Genomic DNA, 17,204 nt, shown 5'->3' with positions numbered 1-17,204 from the left:
CTTCCAATTTACCCAAATTCCCTACTCCTCTCTAACGCCCCTTGTCCTCCATGCTATTGAGGTAAAGGATCTATACTTGAGGAACTATAGAACACTCATGAAAGAAATTGAAGAAGACACAAAAAGATGGAAGACCATTCCATGCTCTTGGATCGGAAGAATAAACATTGTTAAAATGTCTATACTGCCTAGAGCAATCTATACTTTTAATGCCATTCCGATCAAAACTCCACTGGCATTCTTCAAAGAGCTGGAGCAAATAATCCTAAAATTTGTATGGAATCAGAAGAGACCCCGAATCGCTAAGGAAATGTTGAAAAACAAAAATAAAGCTGGCGGCATCACCTTACCTGATTTCAAGCTTTATTACAAAGCTGTGATCACCAAGACAGCATGGTACTGGCATAAAAACAGACACATAGACCAGTGGAACAGAGTAGAGAGCCCTGATATGGACCCTCAACTCTATGGTCAATTAATCTTCGACAAAACAGGAAAAAATATACAGTGGAAAAAAGACAGTCTCTTCAAAAAAATACCTTTTTTGCTCGGATACTGTTTTTGCCCTTTGCCAACTTCATAAAGAGTTTGCCTGCTGGAGGTGCCTGGCTAGTTCCCTCGGTAAAGCATGAGACTTCATTGCAGGGTTTTGATTTCGAGCCCTACGTTGGACATAGAGATTAGTGAAAAAAAAAAAATGCTGGCTGTAGAAGATAAACATACGTCTGTACATAAATATGTATAAATGTAAACCTATACATTATGTGTTTACATATAGTATAACACCTAATTCACTGTGAGGCTGGCTAAAGCATGACCCACAAGAAGAAATAAAACTTTTACCGAAACCCTTTTGGAATTGCTTTGGAATTCGGGGGCATCAAATCTGAAAGGCCTAACCTAACTTGGGAGTTGCTAAGAGTAGCAGTTCATGGTCTTTAATGGCTACCCAAAAAAGGAGAGCCATTCTGGCACAGCCCTGTGTTTTGAGCTTCCTTCTGCTGTCCAGGTAATACGCTAGGCTGGGTTAGCCATAAAAGGACCCCTCCCTAGGGAGAGCCAGATAACTGAAACTGGTGAATAGTTGTTCAATCAAATGATACTAGTCTCCTGGAAAAAAATGTACATTAAAAAAAATTTTTTTTTAATTTTATTTATTTATTTGACAGTCAGAGATCACAAGTAGGCAGAGAGGCAGGCAGAGAGAGAGAGAGAGGGAGAAGCAGGCTTTCTGCTGAGCAGAGAGCCCAATGCGGGGCTCGATCCCAGGACCCTGAGATCATGACCTGAGCAGAAGGCAGAGGCTTAACCCACTGAGCCACCCAGGTGCCCCATAAAAAACTGTATTTTTTTTTAGATTTTTATCTATTTGAGAGAGAGAGAGCGTGTGAGCTTGAGCAGGGGGAGGGATGGAGGCAGAGGGAGAGGGAGATGGAGAAGCAGACTCCCTGTAGAGCTGGGCGCCTGACTTGGGACTCCATTCTAGGACCCTGGGACCAAGACCTCAGTTGAAGGCAGATGCTTAACCCACTGAGCCACCCAGGCACCCCCAAAATTGTCAATTTTTATATTTTTATGATTAACGACATCTCGGATTTTTTTTTCTGACAACTGATAGTGGCAAACCTAGTGATTACTTAAGACCAGACATAGAAGGAGCTAGAAGGACCTCATGAGCATGAAGGAAGAAGCTTGTCTTTCTCATTATTGTAGGAGGGTGGAATGCATCAGCTAATCCAGTAGCTGTCAGAAACTGGCCAGGTGTAGGTATGAAAGTAGAGAGACCCAGACAGCCCTGTTCGCTCCTTTATGATGGGACTTGGTTCCTTCAGAATTCCATGCCTCTTTGCTTTGGGTTTTGTATGGATACCACAGGAGAGACTGGCAGAAACCATAAAAACACCTGAGTCTACCTCAAAATAATGCAGTTTGCTTCTCCCCGGGGCTCCCGTCCGCACATTCATAGTTCTGGAAGTTTCCTCCTTCCTCCTTGCTCTGGCTGCTTGCAGGATTCCCTGCACAGGGACTCCTCCTGGCTTTCTCCGTAACACGGCAACATCCCAGGAGATCTTGGGACGACCACTTAACCTCCCAGCTTTCACATCCCTTATCTGTAAATGGAAATGGCAGCTCCTACTTTTCTCATTCAGGAGCTGGTTGTGAGGCCCCTCGGAGAAAACTGACTGGAAATAGCTGTGAGATGATAACCTGTGTCTCTGTCAGGCATTACCCTGCTAATCCTTTCCTCGGAGATGCGCCCCAGGCCTGCTGCCCCAGCTCGCGCTTTCTGAGAGGCCACAGAACGACCTAGGTCAACCGTCGCGATGCGGCTCGCTCTTGGGCCGGCATGTCCATCGGCTGTGAGCACTACTGTGCAAAGCCGCGCCTTCTGTTTGTTAAACCAGCCTGCGAAATTCTTTCATCAGTCAAGGAACCTTCTAAAATGTGTTCGTGGATTCTTCCCTGTGTTTCCACAGCCCTCTCTGGCTGGTGCGCTGGGTTCTGGGTTTGTGTCCATCTGAGTTCACAAACTCTGGAGCCCTCGGCCCATGCCATGCGAACGTGCCTGTCCCCACCACTCAACGACTCTGGTGTCCTGGCCAGCAGACGCAAAGTGTCCCTTGCATTCCTCTCACCTGAAGTCGTGCCCCATGATGTCCCACTTTTCCTGACAAAGATGGACACTTCCATCCTCCTCATGCAGTGACTTGGGTCTCTAGGCTTCCTGGTCTTTTTCACCAATATCATTTCCCAAGGTAAAATCATCTCCCGGGATAAAATCATCTCCCAGAATTGAGGTCACCATCGAGCGTTCCCAGAACTCCACTCAGCGCCTTGTGTGCGCTCACACCCGACCCATGGTGCCGGCTCTTGTGGCCGCCATTAGCCTGTGAAATAAAGATTATAAATATTTACCCTAATGATAGAAAATTTAAATATCCAGATGACAATATTTATGGTTGTTTTGGCAGTAAAACCAATTTTTTGGTCATATTCTCATTCGAAATCTTTTTCAGAAATGGGATAGCCTGGCCTATAAAAATGTGATGGCCGTGCTGGCCTTTTTTAATTAAAGTATGGTTGACACGCAGGGTTACCTCAGTTTCTTGTGACAACACAGCAATGTTCTCACCCTGTGCTTAGGCTGTGCTCACGTGTGTGGCTCCCATCTGCCACCATACACCCCCACGACAGTACCATTGACCCTATTCCCTATGCCGTAACTTTTGACCCTGTGACCCATTGATTCCATAACTGGAAGCCTATGTCTCCTACTTCCCTTGCCCCATTTTGCCTATCTCCACCCGCTTTCCCTCTGGCAACCATCATTTCTCTGTATTTATGGGTCTGTTTCTGCTTTTTGTGTGCTTCCTTTTTAGAGTCCACATAGAAGCGGAATCATATAGTGTATGTTTCTGACATTCTTTTGCTTAGCAGAATACCCTCTCCATTCATCCCTGTTGTCACAACTGGCAGACCTCATTCTGGTTTATTCATTCAGCTCCTGAGGGACACAGGCTGCTTCCCTATCTTGGCTCTTGGAAATAATACAGTGATAAATATAGTGAGGGCACATACGTTTTCAAATTAGTGTTTTCCTTTTCTGTGGGTAAATACCCAGTTCGTGGAGTTGCTGGGTCCCATGGTATTTCCAGTTTTGAGGAACCTGCGTTCCGTTTTCCACGGCGGCTGCACCAATTTGCATTCCTACCCGTGATGCATGAGCGTTCCCTTTTCTCCACATCCTCACCAATACTTGTAAATTCCTGTGTTTTTGATACTAGCCATTCTGAGGGGTAGAAGGTGGTATCTCACCATGGATCTTGACTTGCATCTCCCTCATGATTAGCAATGTCAAGCACTTTTTCACGTGTCTGTTGGCGTGGATGATAAAACGTTAAAAACAAATTTTAAGATCTGTGTTTCCTTATTATCAAAACTCTTCATCAGATTTCTATGAAATACCAAAAATGGGTTGCCTTGTATTCCTCTTCTTTCTTTATTAGGCATCCTGGTGAACTCTAAGATTCCTCAAGTAAGTTCTTTAGAGGAAAAATGAAGGACAAATTAGGGGGCTCAAATAAGTCAAGACTGTATTCCCGAACAATGAAAAGTTGCATTATGTCTAGGGCTGGCTTAAATAGATCAGGACGGCTAATGATGTCGGCTCCCTGTCTCTGGTGACTCAGGCTTTGCAGTCTTGATCAAGTCACTTTTCCTCTCTCTGTGCTTCAGTCTCCGTCTGTAAAATGAGATAGTGCCAGTATTCCGTAGGGCTATTCTGCGGATTAAAGAAGTTAACACATGTGAAATACATAACGGGTAGCCCGGTACACAGTGAACACTCAGTAAATGGTAATTGTGGATAGAAAACCAAGAAAGGGGAATCCCCACTTCCAATGGTAGGGCAGATGGGAGCCACACACGTGAGCACAACCTAAGCACAGGGTGAGAACATCGCTGTGTTGTCACATGAAACTGAGGTAACCCTGCGTGTCAACCATACTTTAATTAAAAACGCACTTGCATTTTCCCACTGGATTTGTAATGAGCCATTTCTTTATCCCCACACGTGTAGTTGAGTCTTAGGGGTTCCTCATCGGTGAGTCCCACTCGCTGATTTCCCTGACGGTATCTACTGACTCATGATAGTTTGGGATTCAAGTCCTGCTTCTCTGAGTCTCCAACTTTCCATTTGTTAAATAGGGAAGATTGTAAGGCCACTTTCCTAGGCCTCCTGAGCATGTTAGGAGAACTCGTATCTAGAAAGCTCTTACCATGTTTGGCACATCGCAAGTAGATAATATCCTCAGGACCACCTATAATATTCTGTTATTTCTTTGATGGGAGAACATTCCCTTCCATTCCAACAGGTCTTTGAATCCTAACAAAACAACCCATTAAAGTCCATGTTTGAAGTGAATTCTTCCTAAGAAGGCCTCTGTCTCTGTTTTCCCTGTTTCAGACATTTCTACAAGTTCTTGGTGTGGTGGGCGTGGCGGTGGCTGTCATTCCGTGGATCGCAATTCCTCTGATCCCCCTTGGCATCCTTTTCTTTGTTCTTCGGCGGTATTTCTTAGAAACGTCGAGAGATGTCAAACGCCTGGAATCTACAAGTGAGTACAGAGGCTCTCAGGTTGGGATGGCGATACGGGCTCACTTCCCTTACACCGTAATTAAGGGGACCCCTAAAACCGTGCAGACTCTACCTTCCAGATTTTTCCCTCCAAGTTAGTATTAAATCATCGAACATGCTGTCCACTGTGAGTCAGTGTGGCGCTTAGGGCCAGTGGAACTGGTGGCCCATCAGGTGCAGCTTTGCAGGAACACCAGGAAGGGACAAGACAAGGATGTCTGTGCAATAAAGCTCCACTGGTCTGTGAGCTCCGTGAAGATAGGGACCGTTTCTCTCTCGGTTACGATGTACTTCCAGACATGGAGCAGGCACTCAAGAGATGTTTTTAAAGAAATATTTCACGCTGGAACTAACACAGAGCGAAAATAGGGAATTTTTCTTCCCCTGAAGGTTCTAGAAATGACAAAGGGAAAGATTAGGCAAAGGAGAAGAAGGTGTCATATGTCAGAAGTGATACATTTGAAAAATATATTACTATCACAGACTCAAAAAATGGCAAAAAAGTTGCGGTTGTTAAATGCCTTGAAAAGATAAGCACTGTTATTTTCACATACTCTTTATTATCACTGGTATTTCCTGTCATGCCACACTTTGAAGTTTTCCCCCCTCTCCTTAGGCTGTACCTATAAATGGATCCTGAATATAATTCCCTTGGGAGGGCACAGGAGAGGGTTCTGCTCAGTATGCATTCATTTTGTTCTCTATTCAACTTCCTAGTTTTGGAATAATGGGAAAACACAGCTAATCACAGAGGATGAAGTAATTCAGAGCTTATCGCATTCATGCACAAACATATTTCACTATTTTTTAAAAAATCATAAGGAGAGTCGGTTGGTATATTTACCAAAAAAGGGGAATAAAGTCCTAAATATGAAGAAGGAAGATGTTTGTATCAGAAAATTCAACTATGGGGGCGCCTGGGTGGCTCAGTGGGTTAAGCCGCTGCCTTCGGCTCAGGTCATGATCTCAGAGTCCTGGGATCGAGTCCCGCATCGGGCTCTCTGCTCAGCAGGGAGCCTGCTTCCCCCTCTCTCTCTGCTTGCCTCTCTGCCTACTTGTGATTTCTCTCTGTCAAATAAATAAATAAAATCTTTAAAAAAAAAAAAAAGAAAGAAAGAAAATTCAACTATGGATAGTTACTGCGTGTTAATACCAACTGATCTTTCTGAAAGTCAAGCTAAAAAGAGAAGCATTGGGTCTCATGGTTCTTGGATCCACCAAGTGGAAAAATACTAGTTCGTCAGCATAAAGTGGTTATTTTGTTGTTGTTGTTATGATGTATGCGTGTTTATTTTTTAATAAATTTCGTTTTGCTTTAGAGCATGTGCAGGGCAGCAGAGGGGCAGAGAGAAAGACAGAATCCCAGGCAAGCTCCACACTGAGTGTGGAGCCTGACGTGGGGCTCGATCTCATGACCCTGAGACCATGACCTGTGCGGAATTCGAGTTGGACGCTTAATGGCCCTGGTTAATAATATTTTTTTTTCAAGATTTCATTTATTTATTTGACAGAGAGAGATCACAAGTAGGCAGAGCGGCAGGCAGAGAGAGAGGGGGAAGCAGGCTCCCCGCCGAACAGAGAGCCCGATGCAGGTCTCAATCCCAGGACCCTGAGATCATGACCTGAGCCGAATGCAGAGGCTTTAACCCACTGAGCCACCCAGGTGCCCCAATAATAAATTTTTGAGAGGGATTTATCATAAGTATTTGCATAAAGGGTAATGGGCATTGATTTCATAAAAGCTGTAGACAAATTTTTTAGTCCTCGGAGAACCAGCTAAGCTGTGAGGTGTGGTTTTGTAAGGGGTTTCCTTGGGGTGGTGGGGCAGTGTTGTCCAGATGTGCGGGCCAGCAGGCTGAGGCGATGCTACCGTGGCGATGCTACCGTGGCGGGACGTGGAAACGGCAGAAGGAATAAATAATGAGCTCCACCCAATCTTCCGTGTAAACAACAAGGTTCAGACATTTATGATTGGAGGCCACTCGTGACATGGAGTCTGTCAACATCAGACTTGTTCCGAAGGAGGTCTTGGGTTTATTCAGACAGGGTGTCTGGAATAAGAAGGGGATCCCCTGAGCCTTCTTCAAGGAACAGTATAGGATTTGCCCAGAGCTTGATCTGGAGGTTTTGAGAACGTTAGCATGGACCCTGTAGGATATTTGGAAATAATGCGGACTATTCCCACACCCCCAACTTTAAGGACACATATTCCTTCCTTCGCACACCCAGAGGACCAAATGTTGGCGGCCATTTGATTAGAACCATTTGTTGTCTTCTATCTGGGTTGCGGGTTGTGCCATAAATAACAATTCTTTTGTTTTCTCGAAGAGGTAAGTGATAGTATTTCTTGTGGCCACTGCTGGATCCACCAGCAAAAAGGAGGCTAAAAGGTGGATACCTGATTGCTCTGGCTACGGGCCATAAATCGGCTTCCTCCGCCGGCTTTGAAAGGACAGCTGACATTCGCAGATGACTTTCAGACCGTGCTGCCTCGCTGCCTCTGAAACCTCCGGCCCACAACTGAAACCACTTGAATGGTTCATTTGTATGGTTCATTTGTAGCCGATTGTAATGGTTTCCTGTTTTTGCAAAAGTGAGCCTGGTAGCCCTAGGCTACCTGCGTAAAACCAGGATCCACTTGCTTGCGTCTTTCTAGCCAGCTCTCATTGTTTGGCCATGCCTGAGTTAGGAAGCCGCATCCCAGTTCCGTGTGTAAGGGTACTGTGATCCACCAGCAATGTCTGCCGTGGGCCTCGCCGGGGAGGGCTAACCTGTCCCAGGTTTCAGACCGTAGCTGCCCAAGTCCGCTGCTGTTAGTTCTCATGCTGGATTTCCAGGGGCTTTGTTCAACCGAAGGTGCCTGATAAGACCTATAGTAAAGGGTAGGCTACTGGATATGCACTAAGTACGATTCTTGGGGTTTTCTAAACTTGAACTACAAAGTCTGGAGAAAAATGCATTTAGCATCTTGATTTAACCTGATTATTGTCCCTCTGAGACCCTGTGGCAGTGTTGAAGAAGAGCAGCTTCAGGAATGAGAGCTGGGTCCGACCCCCACCTCTACCACTGGGGGTGGCCAATGTTCTTAATCCCTCTGCCTACTTTGTACTTTGCCTTCTGTCAAGGATATCATAGCACCTGCCCTCTGGGGCGCTCGTGAGGGTTGTTTGTGTTGATGGTTGTAAAGTGCTTCTTGGCCATGTGGAAAGGTGCTAGAACCTTGAACATGAGGAAGTTAAGAACAGCCAGCAGGCTTCACCCAACCTACAGCCGGGCTGGAGGCCAGGTCCTTGAGGCAGCTTCCTGCCCTCTCCCTCCTGGGGAGGGTTTGCAGTCCTTGTAGGCTGTGTCCCAGAGAGTCCTCAGGGTCATGGGACGCGCAGTCATCAGCCTCGTGAAAGGCCGGGTTGCATTTATCTAACGCCACGGGTGTCGTAGAACTCTGCTTCGGGAGAGCCGGCTCAGTCGCTGTGGGGAGAAAGGTGTTCTGTTGGGCAAGGGAATGTACCAGAGCCTTAGCACTCTCCCTCTGTGGAGCTGGTTAATTTTCATTGCAAACTCTCCAGTTCACTCAACCTGGCATCCCACTCTGTCCTAAGTGGGGTGTGAAAGAAACAGGATCGCTTTTCCCGGGTCGAGAACCCTGCTGTACCACTTGTAACTCGGTTCTAAGGTAAAGTTGGTGCTGTGGTCTCTGGGTTCCCTGGTGTTCAAGGCCGGGATGGCCCCTGATTTCTGAAGTCGACCCTGTCCTGAAACCTTTCCAGAGAAAAATCAACCACAGCCTTGATCTCCTGATGAGGGAGGCCAGTGGGGATGGCCGGTGGGGAAGCATTTCGTTTAAGGACTCTGCTTGAGAGAAAGGCCACCTCTCCCTCCTCACAAATGTCTGTGCTAAAACTGTGTATGTCCCAACATTTGTTCAGGAAATGAGGACATGGTTCTAGTGAGTTCTCTGTGCTTTCTGGAGCTGGACTTTTGGTACTTTTCTTGGTAGGCCTGGAGCTCTCCTGAGTGCCCTATTTCCTCACTTTGTTCTGGGGATTTGCTAGGGAGTGCCAGAAAAGGCCTGTTCAGAATTTCCAGCCTTTCTTATTTAGAACATGGGCTTGGCCCCTTATGTTCATATTACTGTCTTAAAAGTACAGATTTAACGGAAGTTAAAATACTCGAAGGCCAAAGGTTCCTTGGTATAAGGAAGAGAGAGGGTGGTGTGGATCCTAGGTCAGAAACCCACAACAGGATGGTCCAAACCACCGTTGAGTTCACTTAAGGCTCTTTTGCCTAAAGTAGATACAAGGGGAGATGTTAGCTCATGCCCCGGTTCAGAGAAGGTTTTTTTCCTTAAAACAGCATCCCAGGGGCGCCTGGGTGGCTCAGTGGGTTAAGCTGCTGCCTTCGGCTCAGGTCATGATCTCAGGGTCCTGGGATCAAGTCCCGCATCGGGCTCTCTGCTCAGCAGGGAGCCTGCTTCCTTCTCTCTCTCTGTCTGCCTCTCCATCTACTTGTGATTTCTCTCTGTCAAATAAATAAATAAAATCTTTAAAAAAAAAAAAAACAGCATCCCAGGCAAGGGCCCTTATCTGTTACTATCCCAGTCAGCAAAGAGGTCCACAGCCCAGCACGTCCCATCTTCTCTAAACCCCAGTGTCTCACGAAGAAGCCTGCTCTTTCCTTGCTTGAGGAGCCGTGGTCACTAAGCTGTCAGAGGCGGTCCTGCATCTGTACCCAGCACCCTCCCCCCTCCTGCCCATACCTGCAGTGCCACGTGCACAGAGGCGTTGACTGAGCTCACACAGAGACACATCCGGATGCCAGGCTCAGCAGTCAGGCTCCCAAATAAGTTTGCGTTTTCCCCTCAGTTGTTTCTCCCCGTCATTTCATAAAACCTCTGCAGCCTCCCATGAGATAAGTGATCTTTGATTGGCCTGGGATTTTACTAAGGCTGTCCTCTAGGATGTGCACAGGTAACGAAGTGGTAAGTTAGTGTTACCTGCCGATAAGGCACAAGGTGTTACTCGTCCCAGAGAGAGGCCCCAGGCTCGCAGCCCTGCCCCTGACAATAGCTAGTCATGGCCTCATTCCTGGTGCCCGCCAGCCTGCAGCCCACGTCTTCCCTGAGAGGCAGGGACCACACCTGGTGTCCACATACAGTGCTCCTAGAGAGGGTGGCAGGGCAATGAACGACTAGTCGGATGACATCAGGCCTCAAACCCACATGAAGTTACTCAGAAGAGAGTGGCCACTAAGGCCACGGTCAGGTTCTGCAAGAGTGATCAATGTTAGTGTCCCATGGTGACCTCTGAACACCAGGTGTCCATCAGGGCAGACACCCCCAACCCAAAGTCAAGACTCTTCATAGGCACCATGGCCGCCCAGGCCCTGTGGGCACAAGGGCAGTACAATACCCAGGTTCTCTGTTATTCCAGAAAGAGACTCTTGGCGCAGGAGCAGACACAGGGAGATATCTGGGAAAGCAGGGAGAATGGCAGCCTGACCAGTCCCTTCACACATCCCTCACCTGTCACAGTTTCAGGGATGTGCTGACTTATCCCGGCCCTTACGTTAATAGTCCAGTAGTGGACATGGGCGCACAGACAGGCGTTCATAATTCGGTGCGGTGAGTACTGTAGCGGAATTAAATGTAAGAACGTTGGTGACTCAAAAATTACTAGACAGACAAACCATAAGTGACTCTTAATCTCACGAAACAAACTGTGGGTTGCTGGGGGGAGGGGGGTTGGGAGAAGGGGGGTAGGGTTATGGACATTGGGGAGGGTATGTGCTTTTGGGTAAATTGGAAGGGGTGATGAACCATGAGAGACTATGGACTCTGAAAAACAATCTGAGGGGTTTGAAGTGGCGGGGGGGTGGGAGGTTGGGGTACCAGGTGGTGGGTATTATAGAGGGCACAGCTTGCATGGAGCACTGGGTGTGGTGAAAAAATAATGAATACTGTTTTTCTGAAAATAAATAAATTGGAAAAAAAAATTTAAATTCAAAAAAAAAAAAATTACTAGACAGAATTTCCTCCCAGAGGGCTGTCAGGGAAGTGTTATGGGGAGGGGCCAGGTCTGAAGAAGACCTTGACAAATGAGTTAGCAAAGAAGGAATTCAGTTATTCAAATCTAGCAAGGACTTGAATTTGGTCAAAGATCGGTTCGAAACGAAAGTTGCTTTTCAGGTCTTTAATGCAATGGCGTGACCAGGAGTTTGAGGGTTGACGTGTTTGTTCGTCTCCAGGAGGCGGCACCGTCCAGTCTTCCCCAGGCAGCCGTCGTGGCAGAGCTCTGGGTTTGGGGGTTCAGGTAGCCACAGAGCACGGGAGGCAGCCGGTTTCCCCACATCCGGCCTCACCGACTTTCTGTCTCTGCTTCCCCAGCACGGAGTCCGGTGTTCTCCCACTTGTCGTCCTCTCTCCAGGGACTCTGGACCATCCGGGCGTATAAAGCTGAGGAGAGGTTCCAGGAACTGTTCGACGCTCACCAGGATTTGCATTCAGGTCTGTAAGTTACTGGAAATGGTTTCAGAGAATGGGATGGGCTCCCTCTCTTGTACTTGGTGGTCAGTTCCTCTCTCTCAGTCTCCCCCTGGTCCAGACCCTCAGCCTTCCTCAGCATGTGTTCGTCCTCTCCTCAGGCCACGGTTCCTCAGAATCTCCTGTGTGTGTCCCCATTCCCCTGGGACACCACTGCTTCCCCTCACCCCACCCCCCTCTGAGGGCCTTGCATTGTCCTTCCGTTACCATGCCCTGTGGCTTTCTGTCCTTTTAGGGCAGGGGTCAGTCAATTTTTTGGTAAGAACCTGGATAGTAAATGTTTTCAACTTTTTGTACTTCATTGTCTATTATAGCTCTTCAACATCGCTATTGTAACAGGAACACGGGCAAAGATAGTCCCTAAGCAAATGGCTATGGCTGTGTTTAAATAAAATTTTATTTACAACAACAGGTTGTGGGCCATTCTTGGCCCATAGACTGTAATTTGCCAGTTCTTATTTTCAGAGCCTGCGGGGTGACAGGATTTGCTGAGGAAATCAGTTTCCTGATGATCAGATTTGCTACCAATTGATATGTATTATTTTGCATCTGTGAGGTTTTTTGCTATTAAAAATGTCAGAGTTTCCTCTAAGTTTATAAAATCCTGGCCCATCTTTCCAATCTTTATTGTATTTTGAAGATAAGATGGCATTTTGAAGGCTGCAAGTAGGTACTTTTATTAAAGTGATCCCTGAGATACCAGATCCTAAGGAATAAATACTGTGTGCAGGGCCCTCTAGTAAGTATGGAAGGTGCTGGAAACAAAGTGGGAGCTGTGCTCTCTGCTACCAGGGAACCAGGAACAGTAAACCAGGTATGAGGACAAGCTTCACGCTGAGTTCTGGTGCTGTGACAAACGTACTGATGAGCCCATTTATCCATGTATTTTTTATTAATCCTGTTTCTGTTTATAATCTCTGGGTTGAGTTTTTCAGTGCATTGCTTCCCACAAAGCCACTGTACCAATTCCTGCTTGGACCGTACATCGTCTTGTGTCAGAACTTAGCTTTCTGGAACCTTCTGGTTCCTCACGTGTGGAACTTTGCTGTCCGTGTTGTGTAAAAATCTCCTGGAGCTCACCCTTGCAAAATGCTCTCCCTCATTCAGAGCAGTGAATCTGGTTTTTTCTCCTTCTTCCTTTCACTTATGATGCTTCTCCAAACCCAGAGGCATGGTTCTTGTTCCTGACAACGTCCCGATGGTTTGCCGTGCGTCTGGATGCCATCTGCGCCATCTTTGTCATTATTGTTGCCTTCGGGTCCTTGATTCTGGCAACGAGTGAGTACAGATGGGAAGAGCTATTTGTGGTATGACTACAATTTATAGCTGCGTTTACAGTTATTAAATTAAATTCTTGCCACCTTGTCCAATGCCATTACTGTTTAGTTCTAATGAATCGCATAGAAGCCTTTGCCGTGTGTCGGGTCGGGTGTGATCCAGCAGCATGGTCCGCACAGAGTGGTCATTTGGATCCCGATGAGATCCTTCTGTCTTCAGACAGGTTGAGGACCGTGCCGGTGTAGTAGCTAATTTTCTGTACATTCCTGGTGTGGTGTCTGGTTGCTGTGAGGGGAAAACCAAGTTTTCTCTTAGGCATTTTGTCCACTTAAGGGCTTTAGGTTTTCACGTTAGGGTTATTCAGCTCTCTTGTTCACCCCTGCCTGGTACTCGAGGTTGAGAAAGATCCTAAGCAGGAAAGAACGCTCTCCTCCCTGCCAGGTGGGTACCCGAAGAGCAGGTGTTGGCGTGTGTGGCACACACTCACTATCCCTAACAATTCCACCGTAACAACGCTGACTCACAATACTTAATAATGGGACAGGGAGCGCAATGGCTTAGATTTAAAAGCCTTGGCTCTTAGAACCCAGTGCCTTGTTTTTAGCGGTTTCCAACTGCGGTTGCATTGGCCGTAGAAAGTGAAATTTGGAACCGGGATTCTTGAAACCGTCATGCTGGGGGTCTCAATAATGCCATTATTTCTCACCGCTGGCATACCGTCAAGAGTGTGTCAATCCTGTTGGGATTAATAAGCTCATTAATAGCCTTTCTTAATTAATTGTGACTTTTCTATTTTACTGTAGTCTCAGTCATCAGGTAGTAAAAGTAGAACTGTTGCTATCGTGATAGACAAAGTACTTAAACATGAGAGAGGAATCTTGTTGGTGAGCTGACAGAAGGACCTGTGCGGAACTAATTTTAATTCCCGCTTTTTTTTCCTCTTTCAGCTGTAGATGCTGGGCAGGTTGGCCTGGCGTTGTCCTACGCCCTCACCCTCATGGGGATGTTCCAGTGGTGCGTCCGGCAGAGCGCCGAAGTGGAGAATATGGTAATGTTTATCTGAACGTTCTGAGCCTTTTCAAGTCTCTCCGCCATTCAATGGCATAAAAGCGCTTCTTATGTAAAATATTAAAACTGTTATTTTTACATCGTAGCTAACCAAGTTTTTTAGATCCCTCTTCCATCTGTTTAAGGTTAATGTAAAATAAAATATATACATCTTTTTCTCAGTCTTCTGTGTGCTATGTCAGCAGGTTTTACATCCGCCGCAAACTGTCTTCAAATGTAATAAATGTCTCTCTCTCTGTGGGAGGGAGTTTCTGAAACCCTGGAGAGGATAGAAGCTAATGTCTTAGAGGCCTGTTTATTTTTGTTTCTTAATGGGTAATTCCTCATTCCTGATAAAAGAAGAATTCAGTGTTTTGAGGTTGTTTGTTTAATATCTGTCTCCCCTTGCGCGTCCCCTCCCCCGCTTTAGCATTTATTCTTGTACGTGTTGTGCACCTGAATTTGCTGGCGTCCCTTTTTTTCTGGTAGAATAAGCTGCTTCTTGGAGTGCGCTAGTCAAAGGTGTCGGGATGGTTGGTTAGGAGGCCTCAGTCAGTAAATAAATTATCTCCTCCTTGGGTATTAGCGCCTTCTCATCAAGAGAAAAACAATGAACAAGGAATCTTTCCTGTGTGCTCTTCTGAGAGAGGAGAAAGTGACTCATCATTAAAATGAGACTGGATGACAGCCAGTTCAGCTCCCCAGCACAGGTGGCTGTTCTGTGGCCAGATTCCGGATCGTTGGCCACAAGTATCCCTTTCTTTGATAAAATCCTTGTACTCTTTGTTCAGAAAAAACAAAATTAAAAAAAAAAAAGTGGAAAAATAAAATAAAATCTCCAGCATCCTCTAAGAATCTCTAATTCTGTAGTTCTTTTAGTTTTAATGTAGTGCTGAAGGAAGTAGACCTCAGGGAAAGTGTTACGAGACGGTACACAGGTTTGTAAGTCATCAAAGTTTCCTCATCAGACTCGTCCTCCTGTCCTTTGGGAATATCGAGACCTGAGATGTCCCTAGCCAGCTGGTATAAAAGATCAACAGTTCATTTATAATCTCTGAACACTTGTGAGAGCTCCGTTCCTAAGCCATGTGGTGTCCTTTGTCTTTCAGATGATTTCAGTGGAAAGGGTGATGGAGTACACAGACCTTGAGAAAGAAGCCCCTTGGGAGTACCAGAACCGCCCTCCGCCCAACTGGCCCCAAGACGGCACGATCGTCTTTGATAACGTTAGCTTCTCCTACAGTTTAGATGGGCCTCTGGTTTTGAAGCACCTGACAGCACTCATTAAATCAAAGGAAAAGGTTTGTTTAAACCATCTTGCCTCTTTAAGATTTCCACAGAAGCTTTAACACTGCATCTGCTTGTTGGCTTCTTGGTGACCATGTCAGGGGGGGAGGGGGGGAGGGGGCACCTAGTGCCTCTGTGGATATAATTTTGGTTGGGCAAGACTATTGGGGAGTCCTGGAAATTAGCCATGGAATGGGGATGCCAGACTGTTCTCGTATCGTGAGCTCCCTTATGGCGCTTGGTGGGCTGACCCCGGACACTCTAATTATTCATACCTGAGACCTGGTAGTTGACCCTCGCTCCTCATCACTAACGTTTTCAATCTCTATCTCCTACCTATTCTTTTTTTTTTTAAAAGATTTTATTTATTTATTTGACAGAGAGAAATCACAAGTAGATGGAGAGGCAGGCAGAGAGAGAGAGAGGGAAGCAGGCTCCCTGCTGAGCAGAGAACCTGATGCGGGACTCGATCCCAGGACCCTGAGATCATGACCTGAGCCGAAGGCAGCGGCTTAACCCACTGAGCCACCCAGGCGCCCTATCTCCTACCTATTCTTATTTCTTAGGATTTCTCAAATCCCTCTCTTCCTCCACCATGGCAGCCTCTATTACAGCACCACGTCCCTGTCCCTTTCCAGAGACTTGCCCTTCCATAACCCGTATTCCCCTGTCTCCCACCTGTGGACTGCTTCTTTCGGAAACACAGATCTGATCCTTACGGGGCCCCCTGATAGCTCCCAGGCTGGGCACGCGGAGGGCGGAACCATAGCGAGGCCCCAGGTCCACTTGAGCTGGAGCTGCACGGCCGGCTTCAGCCACCAGAGAAGAGGTTGGAATCTGTGACCCAGTCAGGACTTGAGCCAGAGCCCCCAGCGGGAGGCAGAAAAGGGCCCAAAGTTGGTGAAAGGAAACCCAAGGGAGCAGGGGCTGATTCACGCAGGAGACCGCTAAGAGGTTTGTGACCTGCACTTGCTGGTGTCTTTGTCCGGCAGCAGTGGGACCTGGGTCCCTCGACCCACACCAGGGCAGGCCCTTGAAGAATCTGTGGAACCAGAACAGATGAGACTGGAGGAAGCTCTTTCCCCACCTACCTCTCCAGCCTCAATTCCTTAAATTCTTTTTAAAATTTATTTCAGAGAGAGAGAGATAGTACTAGCCGGGGCAGGGGGTGGACAGGCAGAGAGAGAGGCAGACTCCCCACTGCGCAGGGAGCCTGATGTGGGGCTCGAGCCCAGGACCCTGAGATCATGACTTGAGCCGAAGGCAGATGCTTACCTGACTGAGTCACCCAGGCGCCCTCCAGCCGTAATTCCTAGCATGCCAACCCCCCACACCCCCACATGGGTATTTCTTTTGTAGCTTCTCCAAAGCCTTCCGCTCTCCCTGTCCCCAGGATGCGCACATTGTCCCTCCCCCTCAAGAGACCCTGCCCTTCTGTGGTCTGGCTGGTGAAAGCCGGCTCATTTCCAGTTAGCTCTGATGCATCTGCCTTTGTGAGACCCTTAATTCTCCCACAGCATCTTACATATCTTTAAACAACCACATCTACTGTACGCCTGTGTTTATGGCGGCATTATGAGTGCCAAAAATGGAAGCAGCCCAAGCGGTTCATCAGTGTAGGAATGGATAAGCAGATGTAGTACATCCCTACCATGGAATATTATCCAGCCTTAGGAGGAGGCGACTGCTGACCCGTGGAAGGTCCTCGAGGACGTTACGCTCAATGAAATAATCTTGAGGACAAAGCAGGACAAATACTGTCTAATCCCACTTACACGAGGTTGCTGACCTGCTCAGATCCAGTAGAGACCAATAGTAGGATGGTGATCGCCAGGGGCCGGGGGAGAGGTGAAGGCGGAGTTGGTAGTTAATGAGCACCGATTTTGAGTCTCAAAGGGCGACAGGCATTTTGGAGCG

The 17,204-nt window shown here is 47.1% G+C and overlaps 1 protein-coding gene across 3 annotated transcripts in view; it reads left to right on the top strand.

Moving 5' to 3' along the window:
- The window catches only part of ABCC4 (ATP binding cassette subfamily C member 4), a 243,967-nt gene that overhangs the window by 178,479 nt on the left and 48,284 nt on the right, over positions 1-17,204 (top strand). For all 3 annotated transcript variants that reach the window (XM_044249963.1, XM_044249962.1, XM_044249964.1), the window contains exons 21-25: positions 4,967-5,117; positions 11,520-11,639; positions 12,843-12,953; positions 13,901-14,001; positions 15,110-15,301. In XM_044249963.1, the coding sequence (XP_044105898.1) occupies positions 4,967-5,117; positions 11,520-11,639; positions 12,843-12,953; positions 13,901-14,001; positions 15,110-15,301 (675 nt within the window). The remainder of the gene's footprint in view (positions 1-4,966; positions 5,118-11,519; positions 11,640-12,842; positions 12,954-13,900; positions 14,002-15,109; positions 15,302-17,204) is intronic.

This window comes from Neovison vison, chromosome 5 (assembly GCF_020171115.1).
Source record: "Neovison vison isolate M4711 chromosome 5, ASM_NN_V1, whole genome shotgun sequence".
NCBI lineage: Eukaryota > Metazoa > Chordata > Mammalia > Carnivora > Mustelidae > Neogale > Neogale vison.
This window is presented reverse-complemented; position numbering and strand designations above follow the sequence as displayed.